The sequence below is a fragment of the Sciurus carolinensis genome, chromosome 6 (assembly GCF_902686445.1).
Source record: "Sciurus carolinensis chromosome 6, mSciCar1.2, whole genome shotgun sequence".
Lineage (NCBI taxonomy): Eukaryota > Metazoa > Chordata > Mammalia > Rodentia > Sciuridae > Sciurus > Sciurus carolinensis.
The window spans coordinates 80,187,977-80,214,863 of record NC_062218.1 but is presented as its reverse complement, the minus strand read 5'-3'; the positions used below and the strand labels follow the sequence as shown (position 1 = coordinate 80,214,863).

Sequence of the window (26,887 nt, the reverse complement as noted above, 5' to 3'; positions counted from 1 at the left end):
CTGTAGTAGAAGATTTCCTTATAAAATACAAACTACTGAACTACCCAAGAAAAAGAAAACTTTAATACATAAATTATCATATATAAAATGTAAAAGCTGGTAATTCTAACTTTAATGGAAACATTAGGACATAAAAGCGGGGAGCAGAAGGAATTTCAAGTAGTTCTGATGTTGTTGTTGTTTGAGACACACCAAAAGATGTGAAGATTTCCCAGTTCATATTCACAAGAATTTAGTACTAATCTAGTAAGTACAAAAAAGAAAGCCATGGACCAATCTATCTTATAAATATACTTGTAAAAATTAAAAGTAAAATCTTAGCAAATAAAGGCTAGCAAAATACAAAGAAATGAAATACTATAATCAAATGAGAATTTCTTTTTCTAGGAACGCAAAGATGGTTTCAATGTCGGAAAAGGTAATACACAATTTGTTACAGTAAAAAATTGAGGGGAAAATGGTCGTATCTGTAGATCATGAAGGAAATTTGATAAAATTCAACTTTCAACTGGTAAAAACAAACAAAACCAGAATGGTCATTGAAGGAAACAAAAATATGATAGGAACTATTTAGAGTAACATTTGCTATTGGTTTTGGTAAGCAATAAAATACTGAAATAATTTTAATTGAAAACAGGAACAAAATAAGAGATCTTGCTATAATCATTTTTAGTCAGCATTGTTTCAGAAGTCTGAGTGAATTCAGTTAAATAAGATTATAAAATAGTTGTATGGACTTTTTTCCACCTTTTGACCCAGTTATCCCACTCATCAGTTTATACCCAAAGGACTGAAAATAAGCGTACTACAGTAACACAGCCACATCAATTTTTACAGCAGCTCAGTTCACAATAGCCAGATTGTGGAACCAACCTAGATGCCCTTCAACAGATGAATGGATAAAGAAATTGTGGTATATATATACACAATGGAATATTTATTATTCAGTCATAAAGAAGAATAATATTATGACATTTGCAAATGAACGGAATTGGAAAATAACACGCTAAGTGAAATAAGCCAATCCCAAAAAAACCAAAGGCCGAATGTTTTCCCTGATAAGTGGAGAGTGATATATAATGGGGGTGGGGGTGTGGGGAGTGAGAGAAGAATGGAGGAACTTTGGATTATGTAGAAGGAAATGAAAGGGAGGTGGGTATTAAAAATGGTAGAATGAGACATCATTACCCTATGTACCTGTATGATTACATGAATGGTATGAATCTACATCGTGTACAACCATGGAAACAAAATGATGCACCCCACTTGTGTATAATGAATCAAAATGCAGTCTGTAAAAATTTAAAAATAATTTAAAAAAAGAGAAAATTATCTCCCCTGCCCATTCAGTGATACTGTGTATGTAGAAAATCTAAGAGATTTGCAGAAAAACCATGAGATTCATAGAGCGGGGGAAAAAGTCAACACTACTAGAAATAACGGAATGAAAAAGGAGAGTCCTGCTTTAACAACAACAACAAAAAAAAAAAACCCAAAAAGCCACTGTTGGCAAATCCATATTGTAATTATTAGTATACAATAGAACTAAGGAAAAGAGCAAAAAGTCTAGGCTAGGCACGGTGGTGCACATCTATAATCTCAGCAACTTGGGAGGCTGAGACAGGAGGATCATGAGTTCAAATCCAACCTCAGGAACTGTTCGAGGCACTGTCTCTAAATAAAATTTAAAAAGAGCTAGGGATGTGACTCAGTGGTTAAGTATCCTTGGGTTCAATCTCAAGTAAAAAAAAAAAAAAAAAGTCCAGAAATATTTTTCAGTATCTGCCAGTGTGTGTGTTGTGTGTGTGTGTGTGCATGTTTATATACACATATATGACAAAAGTAGTATTTCATATCAGTGAGAAAACAGTTTATTTAATCAGTGGTACTAAAACAATTGGATATTGAGATAATGAAAATAACTGCCTATCAAAAATGAAACAAAGATGAATATTATTTTAAAATAATAAATTAAGGAAGCAGAAGTCTATACTGGCTCAAGGAGAGAATCTTTATCTACACTGGGTCAAGGGGAGAGAATTTCCAACTACAATGGCTCAAGGAAAATGAATTCCCATCCACACTGGCTCAAGGTAAGCAAGTCTCCATCTACACTGAACAGGAGAGGGAGACACAGTAGTCCAGGCCTTGGACAGGATGGTTACTGGGCTCCTGCCCTTACCCTGAGGCCTCCTTCTTTCTTTGTCGTCTACTTTTTTTTGTTAATCTGCTTTTTTAAAAAAATATTTGGAACATTTGTATAACATTATACAATTTGTGAGAAACAAATTTATTAAATACTATCTCTGCTATCCCAGAAGCATAGGAGAAAAGACAAAGAGCAGGGCAGGGGAAACGTCCAAGGGAAAAGAGTCTCTGATGTCTGATGGCAGGTGGGGACAGAGGAGGCTCCTGATGGATCCAAATGTGCTCCTGGGTGGAATCATGCAGAGAAGCTCAGGAGAAGTGCAGTCGCACTCCTCCCTCCTGCAGCTGTTTGAGTCCACACTTGGCTAATGCCTGCTCCATGATGTCAGGGTCTGCAGAGACTAGGGTCTTCTGGCTGTCCATTAGTTTGTCTGTCTCAGCTCTTCGTTTTCACTGGAGCCACTCTGTTTCTAAAAGCCTGCCTGCAGAATCATGGTATGCAACAACACAGTTGTTGAATTTAGGTGGTGACCCTCCTTGTCACCACCTTCCAGCCCTTGCTGCTGTCGTGGGATTGCCCCGTGGAGATAATTTGGGAGATGTGCTGCCAACTGCTGTGACCCACCTACTGAGAATTGTCCAGAGATTGGGCTTGTGGGACACAGGGTCATGCTGGAAGGCTATACTGAGAGTGGGGAGTCCTCACTCTCAGGAAAAGGAGACAAATGGCAGGCATGTTGGTACTTCCACTGTTCTTCTTCAGGGATGGCTTGGACTCCTGTTGGAGCTACTGCTCACAGGACAAGGGAAGGGTGGGCTCACTGGCACACTCCTCTTTGGGTGGACATTAGAAGGACCCACTGGTCCTGGGAGAGGCCCCACCCCCACCCCAAGCACAGGCTTTTCTAAATATGCTGGTTTACAGTTTTACTACAAGTATATAAGGACAAATGAAAGTGTGTATCTTTTTATTTTATTTATTTTTTTTTTATTTTTTATTTTTGCCATTTCCTTCCATGGAGAGATTCATTAAGTAAGAAGGACAAAAAAGGACGTTGTTAGCACAACACGGAGTCTATTATGCTTTCAGGATAGTAAATATTAGCCTAAGAAATGTTTTTCTTTTAGACTTGCTAATTCTATGGGACACCTTAGAGGGAGACAATGGATGAAAAGAGAAGGAAATTGGGTGAAACCAAGTGGGAACTTAGGATACCCAAGTGGGCAGATGGCTAAAAGGGACTAGGGATGGGTAGGAGTGGAGGACAGGCAAGACCAGAGAGATAAGGGACTACAGGTGTACCTCTGAGGTAGACTCTGAAGGCCAAGTGTCCAGATAGGACAAAAAAAAAGTGTTTTATTATCTTAGATACTCCCAATTTGTGTGTTCATCATCATTGTCTCAGATTTCCTTTCAGACACTGGATTACTTTCCAAGTGTTAATAAGGACATATTTATCTCAAGCACTAGGGTCATAATGGAGGAAAGCAGGGTCTATTTGGTTAGGAGAGGTGAGTGTGGTGTGGTGGAGTGTTTTCAAGCAGATTGAGGACTGAGACAACATGAAAGCCAGGAATCTGGCATGTTAGAGGAATCCCCTGTTGAAGATTTTTTTCCTAAACAGCTCCCAGGAAGATACCTCATGCTTGCTGAAGAAAATGATCAAACTACAGTTAAGAATAAAGATTTTAAATTAAAATGGGGTTTTAGTTCAACTTTTAACTCATTCACATTAAAATATAAGTAGGTGATCAATCAAATCTACTTGATATCTAGTTCTTCTAGGTTTGGTCAAAGGAAAATAATGATCAGTTGAAGTGAGAGGGTCCTGGGAAGAAAAGAAAAAAAAAAAAAGTTATGATTATAAAGAAGACATCAGAGGCTCCACAGATTTGCATGGTTTGACCTAGAGGTCCTCACCTGGGTGAAGGAAAATCAATCTGTCCAGAAGCTTTTCTGAATTAACTGCTTGTGTTTCTTTTCCACTTGGCATCATACGTGAAGCATTTCTCTTAAAGCTCATGCCAACTCTTTTCAAAAGGAGTTTTGTTCTCAGATGATCCATTAATTGAAGTATCACTGCAGAATTTGGAACAAAATTCAAGTTCAATTGTAGAACTTCAGTGTAGTTTATTTTTTGATCCCTTCTCTCTCCCCTCATGCCTCCAAACTTTTCTTCCTCCTCTCACTGCCAGGGTAACTTCAGAAGATTCAAAGTTCTCAGATGCCCATTGTGTAGTAACAATGGATTCCAACTGGGAGCTGTGAGTTCTGTCCTCCCCTGCTTTCCTGAGTGGAAGGCTATCCCCTGCCCAGGCCTGCAAGCTTGATAAGCACTGGGAAACTCCACAAGAACTCATCATGCCAATCAAACCCATTGGGTGGATATGTGGGCAGGTGTTGAAGAACTGTTCTGGAAAAAGTACACACAATCTTGTTTTAAAGGGAATATGAGTGTGGGGACAACAGGGAATAAAATTCCCTATGGTTCTCTTCTCTTCAGTCACTTAGGAAGTGAACCCAGTGTTCCAAGTTCTTTTGAATAATTTAGAGGATAGTTTTAAAACGTTGTTTTCCTAACCTCTTTTTTTTTTTTTTTTTTAGTGGAGGGGATCCAGAAAGTAATCATGGACCTTATAGATGAGTTTAAAGATGAACTTCCTAACATCCTAAGATTATCACAGTCTAATCAGGTAATGTGATTGTGTAACTTTCAAAATGAATTTTTTAAAAGTGTATTGTATTTTTACTGTCATATGGATTATTTAATGCTTTGATTTTTATATAAGTGCTTGGAGCTTAAGAAAATACTAATAATTTTGCCTTAAAAAGAAAATTCAGTCTTCCTCACTGGGAAGAGCATATGGTATAAAGAGGTTGTGGATCAGGAAATGAGATAGAAGAATTAAGTTTAAAGATAATCCTTAGATTGAAATCTAGAAATCTCAAAGCCACAATTGCAATGCAGTTCACTTAAGATTTGCTTAATGTAAAATGAAAATTAAAAAATAATCCAGATACACTTTAGTTAAAATCTGAGGCAATGAAATCAGTGCAAACACTCGACTGATATAAATTGTAGCAATGGAAAGATAAATATAGTATAAGTGCATGTGTTTTAATGTAGAAAAATTACTGGTATTAATTTAAACAAAGTATATATGTGCTGTATTTTTTTAAATCTCTGTTCCAAAAGGACTTGAAATGGATACAATATTGGAAATGAAGAGTAGGGCAATAGAGAATTTTGAAGAGATTATATAATAAGGAAAAAGTAACATCTTGTTGAGGGGACACATATAACCTAATTTATTCAAAGATACACAGCTGTTAATGGAAAAGTATGTTTCAGCCATTTTGACCATTTAACAATTGAAATAGAATATGCCTTAAAGTTACATGATACAGTAACAATCCACTTATTCAGAAGGTCAAAATCTTTTTTTTTTAATTAATTAATTTATTTTTTTATTGTAAACAAATGGGATACATGTTGTTTCTCTACAGAAGGTCAAAATCTTGGCAATGTCAAAGGTGAGGCACATAGCCCCAAACAGGAAGTAAACAGAAAAGCATTCCAACCAACACAATAGTCACAAACTCTGTACATCTCATTCCAAGGGTTAGAACTATCTGACCATTCATCGAGCCAACCAGCCAGCATATATTTACTAAAAACTCACTATTGGTTGGGGCTGGACAGAGGGAATACAGAGATAATAAGCAAGACACTGTTCCATCCATCAATCAGCTTAACTGAATAAAGACAGTTGTAAACAAGTAATTGCCTTAGAATATGCTAAATGTTATAGAGGTAAATCCAATTTAGAGAAATAAACGATTCTACCTAGGATGGTCAGAGATATCTTCATGGTGAAAGGATACTTCAGTTGGATCTCAAAGGATGAATAGGAGATTTTTTTAGGAAAGAAAAGGGTAAGATAAGTAGGTAAGGGCAAAGAATAATTTCCCAGAGAAAGCAGTGTGAGTTAGGCTGAAAAGTATGAAACAGCATAGTATACTCACTGAATGCCAAGTAAATATGAATAAATAGCATGTATGATAGAAGGACTGAGGCAGAAAATAGTAGAAAATTTGGAAATGTAACCAGGAGTCAGAATATGGTGGTCTTTGTGTGCAAGCCACGTAAAAAAGACTGCACTTCATCTTAATTACAACACAGATATTCACAGAAATATTTTGAGCATAGAAATGACATCCAGTTTGCACTTCAAAACTATTTCTCCAGTGGTAATGTGTTTTGAATGGAGGCAGAACTTCTAGTATAATTCTGTTACAAATGACAGCAAAGAACAGGGACAAGGACATAGACACTGGGGTTAGAAAGAAAGGGTTAGGTACTAAATATTTAGCATATCTTGAAACTGACAGTGTGGGGCAAAAGAGATATGTAGGCATTGGGGAGACCCTGGACTGCTTGAGTGGCTAGAAGACTTGTAGTCCTACTAACTAGGATAGAGGACTACATAAGAAGAGCGTTTGAAGATAATGAAATGAATTTAATTGGATCATAGTGTAAGGAGTTCTGCTACATCCTTTCTGAGCCATGGAAATGAGCTATAAATTGGAGACACAGATTGGAAGCTCAAGAGAAATCAGGACTAAAGATGTACATTATTACATCATCATTATATAATGCATAAATCAAGTGTATAATGATGCATATAGCTAAGCCAAGATGGTTAATGTCATTGTTTTTAGGAGAGAATGTAGCAATATGAGGGCATGGGATTGAGCCCCAAGGAATGCCAGCATTTAAAGGGATTAGCAGAGAGTCAGAGGTAAGAAGAGAATTCTTGCAGAGGGAAGAAGAAAATTCTATGAAGGTTAAAGGAGTAGAGGAAAAAAGGAGGGAGGACCTAGCAGCAGCCATGAGAATCCCCAACGATGTCAAGTATAGGATGCACTTTTGAAAGTTTGAAAAACTGAGCCAATGCTTAGTGGGTAAAATTGGATTTACCCCCAAAATTTACTTCTGCAAAACCCATTTTCACCAGTAATGCTTGCAGTATACTTTAAACTCTATTTTCAGAAAAAATAATTTTCTTTTTTTTTCATCTGCATAGAAGATGATGGCTGTATATATATGTAAGTACTTCAAATTTCTAAGCTTGTATGTTTCTAAAGATAAATGAAGTGATAGGCGTTCTTGTTCACCATCAAATCACACATGAGTTTCAACTGTTAAGACCTACTGTTAACTAACCTGTTATGGGAGAGTTCTGAGACTTATAGAACTGACTTTCAGAAGATGTTAGAGACTCCAGCAGTCTCTAGTGTTACCATCACTATGTATGGTACTATACAAATTCGTTTCTTATATGGTGTGAGGAGAGTAGACTTTACTGCAATTAACTGAGGTAAGAATACTGAAGTGGCCATGAGATGAAAAAATAACCTTGGGGAATGTGGATATACCCAGTGTCCATCATCATGGGAAGAGGCAGAACACCGTTAGATAGCAAACCAGAGCTCAGAAGGCTGGCCCTAATTGGCAGGGAAAGCAACCCCTTTCTTCCTTTGACTCCCTCTCTTGGGTCTAAACTTTGAGGGGTTGATAATAAAGTGTGGGTCCTCCATACGCCCTGCTGAGAAGGCACCAAATGGTGGGCTGTTGCGCAAATAGAATAAGGCTTGAAAGCTCCAGAAGGCAAGTCAAGTTCTGTAATTCTATATCTTGGACTTGCAATCTAGTTGCTTCCTCTTTTGCATTCTTCTAGCTTTGATATAAAGTCTTTTGAAACACTGGAGTCTTCTTGACAATACTCTTAATACTTGGTGGAATTAAGGGAAAAGATGGACAGGTGTCTGTTTAGGATGTCAAACGGTTAAGGCAGCACAATGGTGGCAATACTTGTTGAGAAAGTTTTAAGGTGAATCCAGGAAATCCCTGTTATCCCTTCCAAATTGTGATTCTCCCATTGCCTAAATTAGAGAAATTTGGATTTTATTTAAATAAAGAAGTTGCAACTTTCTTTCTAACTCCCTTCATCTCCTCCTAACCTCTGAGTGGCCTCATTATCACTAGAGCCAAAAGCATGGTTTATATAGAAATAGACTGATATTCTGATCCCTAAAGAAAGAATTCTGTGTTCCCATTTTCATCTCCTTGAAGCTATTTACTTTGAAGAACTTTAACCCACTTAGAGAGGAACATAATGATAGTTAACATTATTTTCTGTTTTGAAACACTGTTCTTTCTCTTACTTTGAAGAATGAGTTGCTGAGATTGGCAAGAAATCTGAGTAGTTAAGGGGTATTATAGCACATTTGAAGCTATTTTCTCTTCAAAAATAAATTATCCAGAGAATATTGCTGATTATTTTTAAAAGGTCAGATTGTAAATGCTGTAACTCTTTTTTTTTTTTTTTTTTTTTTTAATTTCTAGGATGATCCCTAGTTCCCAAATGCACTGAAAGAAATGGTTTTAAGAATGCTTAGAGGGCTTTATTAATTAGGTTATATTTTAAATCTCTCAATTTTATGGTTGGTATTTAAATCCCCTGCCCCAGGCTATTTATTCAGGAAAAACCCTTCTTGCTCGCCTATAAGAAAAAGATTTGATGGGAGTGATGCTGGAATTTTTATAGAAGAATGTACCCAGAATAATGGTTATAAGTAGTTCTTCATGGCTAAATATTTTGAATGAAATTTTATTTCTGGGACTGGGTAAGTTAATTTTAGAACCTAGGCTTGAGGTAATGGTTTCTGAGGTCCAGTACCCTCCACACTGTGTCCCAACCAACCCAGACCCCAGTACCTTTGGTATCTACTTTCTTGTTATGGTAATTTTTAAAGCTTTACTGTGGCAAATTGTAAATGATTTCCACATTAGGAATTTAAAATTCCCAACTTTAAATTTGAATGAAGACATGTTTACCATAATTGGGGAACTGGAAAAAAAAAAAGTTAAAATTGCATTTAACCTTATCCTACAAGATTGGGAATTACAGACAGAACATATGCCATAATGCCATAACCCATGCCAAAAATTTTGAATCTTACATTTGTAAATGTACTTTTCTGAATTCTCTTTTAAAAATGTAAGACAAAAAAAAAAAAAAAAAAACTGCTGAGGATGCACCAATAATATCTGGATATTACTTGTAATGGTGTTGGGGTTATGAAATGTAATGAGAATAGGACTGTTAACTAGAATGTTCTATAATTCAATTCATGTTTGCTTTTGGTGAGTTGTTTCTTGTGAAGCAGTATCATTATTGTGAAAGTTGCAAAGTATATTGTGCACTGAAAACTTTCTGGGTGGTTTCTAAATTTGGCATATTTCTTTGATATTCCTTAATATTAATTTGTTACATTTTCTGATACTCTTCATTTATTCATTCTGACAAATATTTTGTAGAGTATCTACTACACGGCAGTCACTAATCTAGCCATTGGGGGGAAAAACAGTGAGTCCCCAAATAGCTATAAAACACTGCTGTGATACAAATTACATTCTTGTCAAACAGAAATAAGAAATGAGGGAAATAAACTGTATATCATGTATTGGTAAATCTAGGGAGAAGAAAAATATAGCAGAGAGCGGATATAAAGTAGGGATATAGGTATCCAATGAACAATTGATTGTTGAGGTAGGGTGACCAAGAAGGGTCTAGTGAGAAAGTGATTTTTTAATTAAGATTTAAAGGAAGTGAGGGAATAAATCCAGGATACTTGAGGAATCAAATGGCATAGCTAGTACAAAGTTACACTAAACAGAGAGCTTCTCCAAAGAATAATGACATTTATTTGGGGATAGCAAAGTATGCAATGGAAATACATGTGCCATAGAGAACTATAGATGTATTCAAAGAGGTCCAGACAAGAGGAAAACTTTAAGGCATAAAGGGAGAAATTTGTGGAAGATACCTGGATACAGGGTTCTTTGGTCATGGAGACCAGAGGCAGGAGTTGGTGTCAACTCGTTGGCAGAATCATCATTGATGGGCGAGTGTTCTGTCGAGAGCATCTTTCTGAATTATTGCAGTCTTTTTTATTGTTTGCTCTATTTATACATGACAGCAGAATGTATTTTGATTCACTGTACACAAATGGAGTACAATTTTTCATTTCTCTGGTTGTACACAATGTAGAGTCACACTTTTGTGTAATCATACATGTACATAGGGTAATGATGTCTGTCTCATTCCACCATCTTTCCTACCCCCTGCCCTCCCCTCATTTCCCTTTACACAATCCAACTTTCCTCCATTCTTCCCTTACCATCCACCCCTGTTATGTATCAGTATCCACTTATCAGAGAAAACATTTGACATTTAATTTTTTGAGATTGGCTTATTTCACTTAGTATGATATTCTCCAACCTCATCCATTTACCTGCAAATGCCATAATTTCATTCTTCTTTAAGGCTGAGCAATATTCCATTGTGTATATATACCACAGTTTCTTTATCCATTCATCTATCAAAGGGCATTTTGGTTGGTTCCACAATCTAGCTGTTGTGAGTTGAACTGATATAAACATTGATGTGGCTGTGTCACTGTAGTAAACTAGTTTTAGGTCCTTTGGGTATAAAATGAGGTGTGGGATAGCTGGGTCAAATGGAGGGTCTATTCCAAGTTTTCTGAGGACTCTCCATACTATTTTCGAACATGGTTGCACCAATCTGCAGTTCTACCAACAATGTATGAGTGTACCTTTTTCCTCACATCCTCACAACACTTATAATTACTTGTATTCTTGATAATTGCCATTCTGACTGGAGTGAGAATGAAATCTTAGAGCAGATTTGATTTGCATTTCTCTAGTTGCAAGAGATGATGAACATTGGTTCATATGTTTGTTGATCAATTGTATTTCTTCTGTGAAGTGTCTGTTCAGTTCCTTAGCCCTTATTACACAAATCTCTTGATACATGTGAGGCATACAAAGCATGGGATATATGTATAATGAGAAGAAATTACTCTAGGGCCTTTGTCCTTGAGAAAGTTCTTATCTCAGACAGGCAATGATGAGACATTCCCAATCATAGCTTCCTGACTCTAATTGTCTGGATCTGAGAAGAAATATTTCAACGTGGTATCTTCGTCTTTCACAAAGTTATACCTAACAAGTCCAACAAATAGTGAGGAGGGAAAGGGAGAGAAAAGAGGATAGAGGTAAAGAAGTAACAACCTTTGTAGGATTTTGTATGTACTTCAACTTTTACACCAAGTACAAGAAGCAGTCATCATCACAGTTGAACAGATGCAAAATATGATGTGATGTAAGTTTTAATTGAATCTTTCTCACTGATATGTTGTTGAAAGAATGGAAATAGGCAAGACTGAAAGCAGGGAAACCATTTAGGAGTCTAATTTACTAATTTGGAGAAGAGATGATGGTGGCATCTAAGTACAACAGACTGGGTGTAGTACTCCGGGTGGTAAGTGGTCAAATTCCAGGACTATTCAGAGAAAGAATTGAATAAGATTTGCTGACAGGCTGGTTTTATAGATGGAGGATAGAAAAACGCTGAGATAATAGAAATCAGAGTTCAGCATTAAAACTGCTGATGACAAAGAAATGGGCCTGGCTGTAGAAAAAAAGGAAAGGAAAAGGAAAAACAGGGTGTATATTCAATAGTGGAGGTCGAATGGAGAGATCTGGAGCAAGATTCTAAAATCAATCTTATTAAATGAGGCTAGGTTTATTTTGGTAAGTTACCTTTAAGTACCTTTGTGTGTGTCTCTGAGGTGTGGTGGAGAATTTGAATTTTTTTTCTGGCATTTGGTGATGTGCTCAGATGATGATGACAGAAAGAATCATCTAAACTTGCATACTTTGTAATCAATGTCAGGATGCTTAGGGTGATAAAAAAAACAAAACAAAAAAGAGGAAAAGAAATTTAATTTGGGGTCAACATTTACATTTAAACAATTTCCTGAACTGGGTTTGTAGCTCAGTGGTAGAGGGCCTGCCTTGCAGGTGTGAGACACTGGGTTCAATTCTCAGCCCCACATAAAAATAAATAAATAAGATAAAGATATTGTGTCTGTCTATAACTAAAAATATTTTTAAAAACACAATTTCCTACTAGAACTAGTTGAGTAACTCACTCAACCTAAGAGTGAATTGAAATAGTCATCCTAAATTAGTTACTTTTTAAGAATAAATTATTTTAATGGGTCTACAAAAACATAACTGTACACATTAAGGAAGTAATATGATATTTGGACACATTATGGAATGTTTAAAGCAGATTAAATATATCTACCTCATTTGTTGTGGTAAGAATTTTCAAAATCCTTTCTTCTAGCTTTTTGAAATATACAGTGACTTTTTGTTATCTACAGTCACCATAATATACACAAGCATTCCAGAACCTCCTGCTCCTATCTAACTTTCCCCATCCCTCTCTCCCTCATTTACTCTCCAACCTCTAGTAACCATTCTACTCTCAACTTCTATAAGATCAACCTTGTAATAGTCTATATATGAGTGTAATATAGTCTACATAGGTGGTACTTGTCTTTCTGTGTCTTGCTTATTTCACAAAACATAATGGTTTCCAGTTTCATACCTATTGAATTGGTGACTGTTTTATAGAAAGAAAGTCTCATTCTGCATCTAAAGGATGTAAGTAGCTGTTCCTCTGTGGTGACCTTCATGTCCCCAGAACCAAACATATTTCCCCAATGGAAGTCTTCTTTGGAAAATCAATTCCATGTTTAGTGGAATTATAAGGATAATAAAGGTGGTCAGGAAGATTTTATTTTCAGAAGTAATGTTCTTTTCAAAGGCATGTAGGAACGTATCAAAAAAGGAAAGCATTTTTAAAAACCTGAAGATAAGCATAGTGGTCACACTGAACAACAAGCATGTAAGAAGCAAAGATAAGAGTCATTAGGTGCAGCTTGAGACTGTCAGAGATAGTCAGGATTTATGACATTAAAGGGGGAAGATAACACAAAGTATGGCATTAGCATAATACACATCTACATTAAAATATTATTTACAACAAATCAGTTAATGATTTCTACATGAGACGTTGGATTAACATTATCAATTACAAATAGCTTAATTTTTATACAAAGATAAAAAATTAAAGAGAAACTGTAAAAGAAGTGAAGGTTGAATGAATCATTCCAGAATACTCTTTGGGGGAGTGAATCAAGATTGGCTAATACAAATAAATGTGTGAAATCAGTCAGTCCAGACCAACATGTACAGATCATCAAGATTTTGTAAAGAAACTTATGATGGGGAAACTGCAGAGTATTTAACATTTTGCAACTGCAAAAATGAGTGGTCCTAGCTGGACATGATGGTGCATGCCTATAATCCCAATGACTTGGGAGACTGATGCAGAAGGATCACAAGTTCAAGTCCAATCTCAGCAATTTAGTGAGGTCCTGAGCAACTTAGTAAGACTCTGCCTTAAAATAAAAAATAAAGAGATCTGGGGATGCCCCTCAATGGTTAAGCACCCCTGGGTAAAGCCCTGGTACCAAAACAAACAAACAAAACAAACAAACGGAAAAAAAAAAAAAAAAAAAAAAAAAAAAACAAGCAGCATCCTCCAAACACTGCTTGATGCTTGAGCAAGTGGACAAGTTTATTTAGTAAAGGTAGACTTGCACATCTTCCCTCACATATGACCTTCTTTTCATGATAATAAATTATAATGAGAAAAAACACAAGTAAATTGTAATCAGAAGTAAAACCAAACTAATTCCACCTTGAGAAGGAGTTGGAAGAGGTCAGTGCAGCAAAGTAGCAAAGTACAAAGTCACAAGAGAAATAGAATCTGTATGTGCTGGAGCTTTGGATACTGGAGACAATTTGGGTTCTCTTCTGGGTGTGCTTCAGTCAAATGATTGTACCTGCATGTTACTTTTCTTACTCTACCTGCCATATAACTGCTTTTTTTTTTTTTTTTTTTTTTTGATTGCTTTCCTCTGAAATGCCATGGGATTGTAGCAATTTTAGCAGTCCACAATTTAGATGACATCCTCTATTAGTGTTTTTCACTAGGACAGTTTAGACAACTGGTGGGCTAATGGACATTTTTAGTAAAGTTAACTGATCAGACCACAACAGAACATCAAATGCTGCAGAAATATATCCTCATTGAGAGGCTAGAACAGCTTTTATTATCTCCAACGACAAATGCTGAGCAGTAAATGAAGTACTGAACTTCAATGACAAAATAATGGCAATACATTTATTTCAGGATAAAAGTTGAGGCATTCAAAATGGTGTTTGTTATTAGCAAAAAAAAAAAAAAAAAAAACCACCCTATTTAAAAGATTTTGCATTTCTATATTTAGGTGGAACAAATATTTAGAGGTCCAAAGTTACTTATTTTTAACCAATATTTATTAACCAGTACTTTCCCTCCAGTTATATACTAAAATGCTAAAATAACCCACAAAATTACTTACATGAATAATGGAAACTATATTTGTCTGTTGCCTGGAATGCAGTCTAACCACATTGTAAGTAATTGCCCCATGGTTCACTTTCTGGTAGAGAAAGAACTACATTATGTAATGCCACAGTTTTTCCCATCAGAATACTGATAGAGTAACAAAAACAGCATGGTACTGTAACCAAAATAGACAAATAGACTGAAGGTACAGAATAGAGGATACAAACACACATAAATACAGTTATCTCATTAGACATACATTGGAGAAAAGATAGTGTCTTCTACAAATGGTGCTGGGAAAATTGGAAATCCATATGCAGCAAAATAAAATTAAATCTCTATCTCTCACCCTGCACAAAACTCATCTCAAAGTGGATCAAGGACCTAGGAATTAGACCAGAGACTCTGCACCCAATAGAAGAAAAAGTAGACCCAAATTTTCATCATGTCAGCTTTAGGACCTGACTTCCTTGACAAGATTCCTAAAGCACAAGTAATAAAATCGAGAATCAATAAATGGGATGAATTCAAACTAAAAAAGCTTCTTCTCAGCAAAGGAAACAATCAATAATGTGAAGAGAGAACCTACGGAATGGGAGAAAAAATTTACCACATGCATATCAGATAGAGTACTAATCTCTAGGATATATTAAAAAACTAAAAAAACTTAACACCCCCCCCAAACAAACAAACAAATAACCCAATCAATAAATGGGTTAAGGGACTAAACAGACACTTCACGAAAGAAGAAATAGAATCGATCAACAAATATATGAAAAAATGCTCAACATCTCTAGCAATTAGAGAAATGCAAATCAAAACTAAGATTTTATCTCACCCTAGTAAGAGAGACAATTATCAAGAATACAAGCAACAATAAGTGTTGGTGAGGATGTGGGGGAAAAGGTACACTCATTCATTGCTGGTGGGACTGCAAATTGGTGCAACCACTCTGGAAAGCAGTATGGAAATCCACCATTTGATCCAGCTATCCACTCCTTGGTTTATACCCAAAGGTCTTAAAATCAGCATACTACAGAGACACAGCCATATCAATGTTTATAGGAGCTCAATTCACAATAGCTAAACTGTGGAACCAACCTAGATGCCCTTCAATAGATGAATACATAAAGAAACTGTGGTATATGTTCACAATGGAATATTGCTCAGTCTTAAAGAAGAATGAAATTATGGCAATTGTAGGTGAATTAATAGAGTTGCAGAATATCATGCTAAGCAAATTAAGCCAGTCCCCAAAAACCTAAGGCCAAATGTTTCCTGTGTTAAGTGAATGCTGATCCATAATGTGGAGGGGGCAAGAAAAGAATGAAGGAATTTTGGATTAGGCAGAGGGGAGGGAGGGAAAGGGAAGGGGTATGGGGGGAAGATGGTGGAATGAGACGAACATTGCTATCCTATGCAAGTGTATGAGTGCACAAATGGTGTGACTCTGCATTGTGTACAACTAGAGAAATTAAAAGTTGTACTCCATTTGTGTACAATGAGTTCAAATGCATTCTGCTGTCATGTATAACTAATTAGAACAAAAAAATAGAAAAAAAGAATACTCGATAGAATTTTCAATGTATTGAGAGATAAAATTTTCTTAAACTTGTTGATTAGTATACAGAAATTTATTTTTCTTTAAATTATGTGTACATATATATTGTATATATGCTGTAGTTCATAATTTAAAAAATTTAAGACTGAAAATATAACAGTTTTGAATAAGAATCGTTTGAAATTCAAATATTAATGTTTGAATAAGAATTCTCATTTATTTTTGAAATTAGTGCAAAAAAGATATAAACCTAGTGAAAAGATGAAAAATTTCTACCTTTTAGCTAGTTACTTCAATTCTGGATATTTATCTTAAGGAAAAATTATTCATATTGAAGTGTGAGGGTATATGTATTGTGTGTGGGTATATAATTATTGGATACTAAGTACATGTGCAACACCGTGCACAATATAGTTATACGCTCAGTCTCTGCCAGAAGTGGATTTATGCATTAGAAAATCACACATCAGTTACTTTCTAAAGGCTTATTTTTCAGAAAAGAGAACCTGTGCAAAAAAGATCCAGAATGGCTATCACTTTAGCTAAAATCAATCGGAGAGCATTAATTCAAGGATTGAACAGCATATCCAGATCTTCCCAGTCTGTGGCCAAACTTCTGCATCCTCAGCTTACATGTAGACTTCTAGAGTTAAGGGACTTATCTCATCGTCTGCTGAGGGAAGTTAATGCACCAAGGCAACCCCTGTATAACATTCAGGTGAGCACTTACTTCTTTTGCACAAGATGGGGACCCTTTCTAAAGAAATGACTTTTAAATGTGCAATATTTTTAAAAATGAAAATGTAGAGCATTCAGTTGTACTCCATGGAAAAGATACACTTGGATAAGAGAAATAAACGGTTGGGCCTTTTTTTCAATATAGTGTATTTTCTGGTTTAAATAAGTCTGAAAGGGGAAGCAATGTAGACTTTTTTCCCCCAACTTATTACTTGATTTAACTCAATTAAGTGGTCAATTTCAAACAGTTCTAACCAAATATAAGGATGCAAATTACCATTTCTGTCAAACCTAAAAGAAATCCTACAACAAATCTTAAAAATGACTGTTTTGTTCTTTCTCCCATAATTTTGTTGTATTTCCAATAAAATCTTTGTTTGATATAGTATATTGAGTGTATTTAACTATAATTTGGATAGGTTCATCAATATGTAAGTAGATTTCAAATTACATTTTCTACATTGTTTAATTGAGGCTCTGTTTTGTTTTTTTTAAGGGAAACAGCTCTTAAAACTTTTTCAGGAACTATTTCTTTTTTCTGAAACTTTATGATACAGAACTCTGGGTTTCTCAGTCTGGGCGTTGTTCAAAGCATCCTAAATTTTCACAACAAAAGATTAAAATCTTGCAAGTCTGACCCCTAAACCCCCAGGATGAATCATTTGGGACTCTTGCGTTGAAGGGAGAGAAAACCAGTTTCAAGTTGGGTTAAGCAAAAAAAAAAAAAAAAAAATGGGATGCATTAGTTTATATAAACAGTTTGGAGTTAAAGCTCAGACATAGCTGGATACAGGTATTCAAACAATGCCTTTGGATCTTGTTTCTCTCTTTCCATTTCTTGGGTCTGCTTTCTCTATGCTGACTGCATTCTTACAGTGACTTTTTTTCTGAATGATTTGCAGCTATTCCTGGGGTTACATCCTTCTATTTGTCTTTACAGCAGAAAAGAGAATCATTAACCCAGTGTTCCTGGCAAAGTCCTCAGGTTCATTCTTTGAGAATGGCTTATATAGGAGAATGGTTTATGTCTCAGTGCTCATCTCTAAGTCATGAAATGGGATGCACTGATTAGTCTATGACCAGATTACCAGCTTCATCCGTATAGTTGGGGTTGGAGTCCCATCCAGATCACATGACCTGAGATTGGTGTGGAAGAGTAACAATTAAAAATCTGGACTGTTTCAATATTATTATAAGATGGATGCTGAGTGACTCAAATCAACAAATCATCAAAAAAATTCCATTTTGAAGGAATCTCTCTTTAATCAAAGAATTGGACATTTCCAAAAATGATCAAATATGTGAGATATGAATTGCCTGAGGGCAGCATTTATAAAAGGGTGGTTTATAATTGCTGATATCTAAGAAAGTAAAACAATGTTTGTTTTAACTACATGAGTCTCTAAGATCTACGAGATCTTCAGGTCATCAAAAAGAAAGATAGCTAAAATGTATTTTCTTAAGTTCTCATTGAAATCACCTTTAAATCTAATGTTTTGCTTTGCTATTTCTTTCCTTACATTGTCAAACCCAAAGATTTTCTAGAGTTTTGATATAAGAAATATCTTTGGAAAAAATATTTCTGTATTTAGTATATATCATGCTTAAAAACACTGTCCCTTTTGTTATTCAGAGTCTTCCTTTTTGCTTCTCTGATAAGTCAGAACCTTAAAGGATCTGAGATTTTACATACTTGCTAATCAATTATCCTGCTACACACACACACACACACACACACACACACCCCAACCTTAGGCCACTGCCATAGATTGATATTCATGGTAAAAGCATCAGAACATCTTTCGTTGATTCTCTACACTCAGTTCCCATAGGGCAGTGGGATAAAGGTCAGATGTTACCTGTACATGTAGCATGTTACATCAGAGGAGAGGAACCTTGAAATTAAGAGACTGAGCTCTTTTAAAATTTTTTCTTAGTACTAGGAATTGAACCCAGGGTTGCTCTACCCACTGAACTATATCCCCAGCCCTTTTCATTTTTTATTTTGAGACAGGGTCTCACTAAGTTGCCCATCCTGGCCTTAAACTGACCATCCTCCTGTCTCTACCTCCCAAGTCACTGGGATTACAGGCATGTGCCACCACTCTCGGCTAGACTCTGAGCTTTTTATAGGAACATGACACATCTGCCCAACATTCTCTCCAGAGAAAGAGAGAGAGAGAGAGAGAGAGAAGAGAGAGAGAGATTTTTCATTAACCCGAAATGTAAATGTCTAGGGGAGAAGGAGGAGAGGGCCTTGTCTTCAGTGCCATGTGACGGGCCTGGGGAGAGCTTCTCTAGGTCTCTGCAGAGGGATATACTTTCTCTACTTTCCAAGGGTGTTTGCTATTTGAACATGTCCTTTGCTTGGAAGATCCAATCTGTACAGGAATGAGACAAATTCATGAGAATATTCTCTTAACACTCATGAAAATTCAGTGACAGAAAAAATTGTATCTTTCTATTGCAGTTGAACTTGTGTGTTTCCTTTTATCCAGTAATAAGAACTAAAAACCACAATGTGTTTCATGTTTGCCTTGATTGACAATGAATTCCTGAGATAAATTTAGATCTATCTTATTCCAGGAACCTGAGATGAAAGAGGCCTGGGGACCAGGTGACTTGTCCAAGACCCATATGCTGACTGCGAATATCTCTTTTTCTTTTTTAAAATAATTTTAGTTGTAAATGGACACAATGCCTTTATTTTGTTTATTTAGTTTTTTTATGTGGTGCTGGGGATTGAACCCAGTGCCTCATGCATGCTAGGCAAGCACTCTACCACAAAGCCACAATCCCAGCCCTGTGACTATCTCTTGACATCAAAATCAATAACCTATGAGATCTCTTCTCCTTTGCTCTTGTTCTAATTGTCTGATCTAGCTTTAATTCCAAAAAATTATTATCAATGAAGTATTTCAAAACATAAAGTAATGCATCATAAGTCCAACCCAAATATAAACTAGTAATATTTGTCACATTGCCTTCAGATCTCTCCTTAAATAAAAATGAATATAATTAACCATAGCCCAGTCTCTTCCCCGTACCTCTCACCAATCATTACACTGAAGTTGATGTGAATATTTCCATATATACTTTTATATTTTCACTATATTTATATGTATCTATTCATAATATGTAGTTTTATTCTATGTATATTTTAAATTTATATAAATTATATTATACTCTGCTTATTCTTTGAGAGTGTTCTTACTTGACATTATTGATAAACATGTAGCTAGTGTTTATTTTTAACTTCTCTGTGTATTCTCTGGTAAGAAAAAATAATCCGCAGTTCACCTGATACTGGGTAGATGGATAATTTAGTTTCTAGATTTTATGTGTTATAGACAGTGCTTCAGTGAACATACTTGCAAATACCTCCTGCCTATGTGCAAGACATTCTTCAGGTATATATCTGAAGAGGGATTGCTTCAGGTTTCATCAACTACTACCAAACTGTATTCAGGGTGGGTGCACTTTCTTGGGAATTCTTCCAATTCCTGAATCTGAGGATAAATTTCTTCAGTTCTGGAAAATTCTTAGTAATTATTTCTTTAAATATTGTTTCTTTGTTATTTTCTCTAATCTCTTCTAGAATGACTATTAAAACGTACTTTGGATCTTCTCATTTTATTTTTTTGTATGAATTTGCTTTCCTTATGTTTTCCTTCTCTTTGACTCTTTTTGATGCATCCTTAGTAATTATGTCTAAAATACTCTTTTACTTAGTGTATTTTTAAAATTTTTTGTTCTTTTTTTTCTTATCATGATAGTAGAATGAATTTTGACATATCCTACATACATGGAATATAATTTCCCATTTTTGTGGTTGTACATGATGTGGGGTTACACTGATTCATTCTACTGTTTTTCCTATCTAGTCAGTATATTTTAGTTTTAAAACATTTAATTTAATTTTATTAACATTTATTTAATTTTATTTTAACTTATCATTTCTACAAGTTCTATTTGGTGTTTTTCCTAAAGTTTCTGCTTCTTTTGTCTTTTCAATGTGTCCTTTACAGGTTTATTCATTTTTTAAAAAAGTGTTTAATCATTCTGAACATATTTATTTATGTATGATCTTTTACACGGTTGTTCTTTGAAATATTAGGGGAATGCTAATTTTTCTAACTATGGTGATTCATGTTATATCATATATTAGATAATTTCCTTATGTTTTATAACACATTTTAACTGGAGCATCCTCTCCAACAGAAGTTTTTGGTTTTTGTTTTGTTTTTTAATAAAAATCCCTTCTGTATTTACTGGTGGAACCATCCATTTAGATTAATCTTCCTTTGCTTCCAAGGGTATCAGCAATCTGGGACCAATCTTTTTTTTTTTTTAACCGGTGATTGAACTCAGGAGCACTCGGCCACTGAGCCACATCTCAGCCCTACTTTATATTTTATTTAGAGGCAGGGTCTCACTGAGTTGTTTAGCACCTCGCTTTTGCTGAGGCTGCTTTTGAATTCGTGATCTTCCTGCCTCAGTCTTCCCAGCCGCTGGGATTACAGGTGTGTACCACTGCGCCCAGCTGGGACCAATCTTTACGCTTTTTAAACTTTGGTTTTCCTGATGAAATGGTAAATTCAGATCCCTTTCTGAGGTGCAGTCTTGGGGCTTTAATCTCTCAAAGGAGAATTCCAGTCCCATGTGGAGAACACCTTCCCCCCCGCCCCCTGTACTGATGGGAACAGTTGTTTGAGTCCCAATTTCACCAAAATTGCAGCTCTACAGAGGCCCGATTTTTACTTCATGTCCATCTAAGTCTCATCTCCAGCCACTATATTAGAACTCAGACACCCAATCATTATTTCGGGGTCCAATAACATCCCAGAGTTTCTGAGATAAAAGCTCATAGACTTGCTACTCTGGCTTTTAGTTCCAATATGTTCCTGCCACTGGGAATTTCTCTTTTTTCTTATAAAATCATTCTTATGCTAAACATTTTGAGTTTCATTTTATATGAAATTTCACAGTGTTTTTGTGTAAGTGGTTCTATACTAGCTTGGTCTGCCATGTTCATGGAACCAGATGGACTTCAGTTTTACTTAATATTTTCTTTTACAAGTTTTAATATGATGGTTAAATTCCTTTGGGGAAGGAAGAGAACAATAATTCAGTTTTTTTATTCATTCAATAAATATTTGTTGAAAACCTGACATGTAAAATCACTAGTTTTGGTTCTAGAATTCAGAGATCTCTCTTGCTTGCCCTATGGACTTTGGGGCTGGTAGGTGAAAAAGAAAACAATGTCAGTAGGGCAAATAAGCATGTGATCAAAGGGTGCCAAGTGTACAAAGGAGGCATAAAGAAGAGGCATAAGATTCCAGAGTGGTCAATGTAGGCTTTCTAGAGGATTCAGTATTCTGAAACTTGAAGGAAGAAGAATCATTCCAAGAAGAAAATAGTATATATTAAGATACTGAGGTGACTGAGAGCATGACTTATTTGGAAACATAGTAATTCTCTATGGTTGGAGTGAGACAAGAAAACACAATCCCTGATCAGAGGGTCCTTGAGGGCTGGGGGTGAGGAAGAAGCTTCACTTGAAAGATATGTAGTAGTTAGGGTAAAGAAGCAGAATTTCCATTAAGAGGAAACTAAGTTGTAGCAAGGAAGAAAATAACATGTCAAATCTGAAATACTCAGAAAGGATAAAAATAGAAGTACGAATATGAATACAATGGCCCCAAGAGTCAAAGATACAACAGAGAAACATATGAGATATGGGAAGTGGCAGAAGTCAATGGATTGCTCTGTGGATGAAGTGTATCCATGGTACCAGAGTATACTATCAGGTGAAAGTCACAGAGTGAAGAAGCTACATGACACAGAGTTCAACTTACCCGGAGTAAATTCCAACATGCATTCCTTCAAGAATTTCTAGGCTGCCTGCATCAAGAAGGATCTTGGTGGTATAGGAAATTAAAAGAAGAAAGAGCTGCTATACAAAGGGGGTGTTTTGTAAATGCGTGGGGGACATCACTTTATGAAAACTTGGCTGTAGGAAGGTACATGGCCAAATAATCTATATGAAGCCTATGTTCTAAAGATCCTCTTCAAGTGATCTGTCTGGTCACCGGTCTGAGGGTGATGCAGTCACACTTGAAACAACTTAAATGGTTCTACCAGTACTGTCTTATAGATCACTTTCCTGAAGAACATGAAAATACAGATTTTCATTACGATACTGACAATAACCAGAATAGTGTTTTAGCCCTTTGATGTGGGGAAGTCTGAGATGAAGCATACAGTGATGGTCTTCTCAAGATAATCAGAGAATGGACTCTGGCCCAATGCTCCCTTGACAATCTACCTTGGCCTATCTAGTTGGATATTCAGGTCTAGAGCATGTCCCATATTTCTTAGCATATTGAAATATGTACCAAACATGAGCCACCCCAAAATTTAATTAACAGAGGTGACTTAAAGAGACTCCATTGACCTATTGTGACATGAGCACTGAGGTTTGGGGGTCAAGCTTCTCCCCTGGCCATCTTGTTGAAAGAAGCTTTCCTTTGTGGATTCTGAGTCAGGTTGCTCCTCAAACCTCTTCAGGTTCCGCAGGGCTGAGACTGCAGTAATAGGACAGCAGCTAGTTCTATGAGGCCTTAGAAATGGAAAACTGAGCAGAGAATTCCCTGGAGGTTTCTGACATTCCCCAGCACCCAGTACTTACAGAACGGTGCATCTGCCCAGCCTCAAGAGCTGCCTGGCTGAGTGAGGGCTGCAGCTGTTCTCCCTGCAGTGACCTAGATAATTAGCTTTAATGCTGACTTCAGCCAAGACACGTCAGCTCCCAGACACAGTTGTTGATTCTGGCAGGCCAATGCAGGGCCAAAGGACCAGGAGCTCTTACTGTGACAGAGTTATCTCTATAAAGGCATTTGAGATGATTCTATTTTGTGTAGGCATTGTGGAGTGGTATAGGGTATGATATGGGCAAAAGTGAAGCAAACCCTCAGCTTCACAATGCCTGGCATTTCATTTCATCCCAATGAACTGGTGATCCCTTTTCAGGATGGAGATTAGAAGTTTATATATGAAAGACAAATAAACCACTTAAATAGTTCTACTAGTTCTGTCTCATATTATATTCCTGAAGAACATGAAGTATTTTCATTACCACACTGACAATAACTAGAGTAGTGTTTCTCAACCCCAATATTCCAAGGTAGACTCCAGTTTGGGATATTTGTAAATCATATAAATATCAGGAACTTCTGTGGGTTCTTAATGGGACTGCCATGAGGCTAACTTGGCTGATATGATATTCAAACTTGGGAAAAGAAGATATTTCCTAGAAAGTAGGACCTCTTGTAGACACACCTCTCCAAGTGTGCCAAGAAGTTGAGACATTTGACCTTTACAGGATCACCTGATTAAAAGCATGCTCAAAAACAAAGTTCCACAGGGTGTTAATACTGAGCTAAACAAAGTCGAACAGCTTTCTTCACTGTGAACTGTTAGGAGTCTTTTCTGTGTTCATGTGTGTTCTGAGTCGACAAAGAAAGAAGGAGTATGTAGCTTTTGCAAATTAATAGGAATCCCCCCAGTCTATATTTCATCTATTAACAGCAGTCAGTGTTTCTTGCAATATTTGTTGGTAAATTATCAAGCGAGAGTTTCTCTATGACTCTCCTTGTATCCCTCATCAAGGTGGTTTTGGACCCAATCTGTCAGGCCTGGTAATTCTCCAACCTTTAGAATTTTTCAACCTTTAAATCATGTATACATGGATCTTTATTTTATTTTTTCGACTTTCTTGTAATTTATGTCATTATTATTAAGCAAAAAAGAACACAGATACTTTATGAAATGAAGCAGTTCAAATTATATGGGAGAAGTTTAAAGGTTGGAATTTTTTAATATATACATTTTTTAACATATATACATATTGTATATGTTAATGTTCCCAAACAAGAGGAGGAGGAGAAAAAAGAGGAGGAGGAGAAATGGACATTGATACTAAGATATTTTAACTCATATATGCAAAGAAAATGAAATTAATATAACATGGTTAAGATAAAAATTTGTAAGTAAGCCAAGACAATCTAAATAGGATTCTCATTTACCAAATTTCTCCTATTTATTTATCTCAGTTTTGACCATACACTGTTCCTACTAAAAGCAAGCAAAAAATGAAACAGTGGTTTATAATATGAAAAATATGTACTGCAAGTCATAAAATTGAAAAATGGCTACTTGCCAGTAGCCACATAAATTTTGGAGGAAATATATTTTCTACAGGGATGATTTGTTACAGGAATAGAAAATATTTATTAAAATCATTAAAATAGTGAAAAAAATGACCCTTAGGCAATATACAGATTAATAGTTCAGAAGCATAAGATATATTGTCCTCATTATTTATTTTGAAACTAATCAGTTTTAATTACTTATGTGAAAGACTAAGTCTGAGAAAGACGTAGTAAAACAGAAGAGGATAATTTCTCAGGCAGATATGGCCTACTGTCAAATACGGACAGCATTCATAGGAATCTTCACTCTGCGAAGCCTTTTGTTGATGTGTATCTGTTTTTCTTTCTCCTGTACTTGTATGCTTATCTCCTTGTGCAGTCTCACTGTTAGAGTCAAAGGCATGCTCTCATTTTGGTTCTTCCAGCAAGAGGGAAAAGCAACTCCTACTTCATTTCCTGGAAACTTTACTGAAGCCAGGAACTCTGGGAAATTTTCCAAGTTGACTTATAAAGGGAGTCATACCTACATCAAGGAGGTTTTTTTTTTTTTTTTAAGTTGTCAATGGACCTTTATTTTATTTATATGTGGTACTGAGAATCAAACCCAGTGCCTCACACATGCTAGACAAGTGCTCCACTACTAAGCTTCAACTCCAGCCCTATATCTAGGAGTCAGTGTGGTCTGAAGAGAAAGAAAGAAAGGAAATGGGTTCCCCACAACACTCTCTAATAGGCAGATGGTATTCTTGGCTTCAGTATTCCATAAATCACTTAAGAAGGAAGCAGGGAGACTGTGATGGACAATTTTATTCTTCATTTAGTTGTGGCAGCAGTAAGAAAAAACTAAACACTGTAACAGGATACAGAGTACAATTATATTTCAATCATTTCATTTGTAAAAATACCATATGCTCTTTCAACTTAACTCAAAAAAACACAGAAAACAAAGAATTTAATTTCTCTGAACCTGTGTTCCCCTTTCATAGATTTGTTGATAAAATGAGGTAGTGTAAGTAAAGCTGTTAGAATAGAACCTGGTATATAATGAGAGTTCTGTAAATGTTAATACTACAAAGCCGTATGACTAAAACATAAAAGCTATCAAAATTTTGGTACATTTCTGTCCAGATTTTTTCTATGCAGAATTATTTATTTTTGTCATAAAAATATTAGACATAGGATTCTTAAAACTTTTAAACTGAAATATGCAGAATAAATGCAAATCACTATGTGTACAACTCAATGTATTTTCATAAACTGAACACAATGTATGGTTCAAGTCACCCATAACTAGCTCCCCCCAAAATCTCATACTGCCTTCTAGTCACTAATTTCACTCTTACTAGGAATACCCATTTTCTTGACACCCAACAGCACAGATTAATTTGGCCTATTTTTGTTTGGAATGGAATCATTTCTTATGCTTATGATTTTAAACCTTACTCTTTCCCATATCATAAGGTACTAATAATGCTAATTCTATTTACCAAGTCCTTTATTGCTACTCATGTGCAGGTATCCTGCTAAGTACTTTATAATCATTTTCTTATTTCACAGCAATAAATATTGAGATAAATATTAGTTATTACAGTACTCTCCTTTACCACTCTTCATAAACAGTACATTCCAAGGCAACACAGCTGATCAGATGATGGGTTCAGACCCTGGAGTGGGATTCCTGGTTTAAATCTAACTTTACTATTTGCCAGTTTATTAAGCTATTTCTTTCTTTTTTTTTTTTTTTAATGGAATAGGGGAAGTAATAATAATATCAACTTTGTAGACTGTTTCAAGAATTAAAGAAAACATTTGTGAAGCACATAGTTCA

General features: G+C 35.8%; 1 protein-coding gene and 1 long non-coding RNA gene across 2 annotated transcripts in view; one reads left to right on the top strand and one right to left on the bottom strand.

Annotated features, from left to right (window-relative positions):
- Positions 1-1,862: 1,862 nt before the first annotated feature.
- Positions 1,863-23,670, bottom strand: LOC124987480 (uncharacterized). The gene is made up of 3 exons (XR_007109192.1): positions 23,538-23,670; positions 4,070-4,228; positions 1,863-3,977 (listed from the first exon to the last, which is right to left on the bottom strand). It is a non-coding gene; the product is annotated as an uncharacterized LOC124987480 (long non-coding RNA).
- The window catches only part of Spata9 (spermatogenesis associated 9), a 29,784-nt gene continuing 7,407 nt past the window's right edge, over positions 4,511-26,887 (top strand). Inside the window, exons 1-3 of the mRNA XM_047556742.1 lie at positions 4,511-4,571; positions 4,754-4,842; positions 16,605-16,826. Of these exons, the coding sequence (XP_047412698.1) occupies positions 4,511-4,571; positions 4,754-4,842; positions 16,605-16,826 (372 nt within the window). The remainder of the gene's footprint in view (positions 4,572-4,753; positions 4,843-16,604; positions 16,827-26,887) is intronic.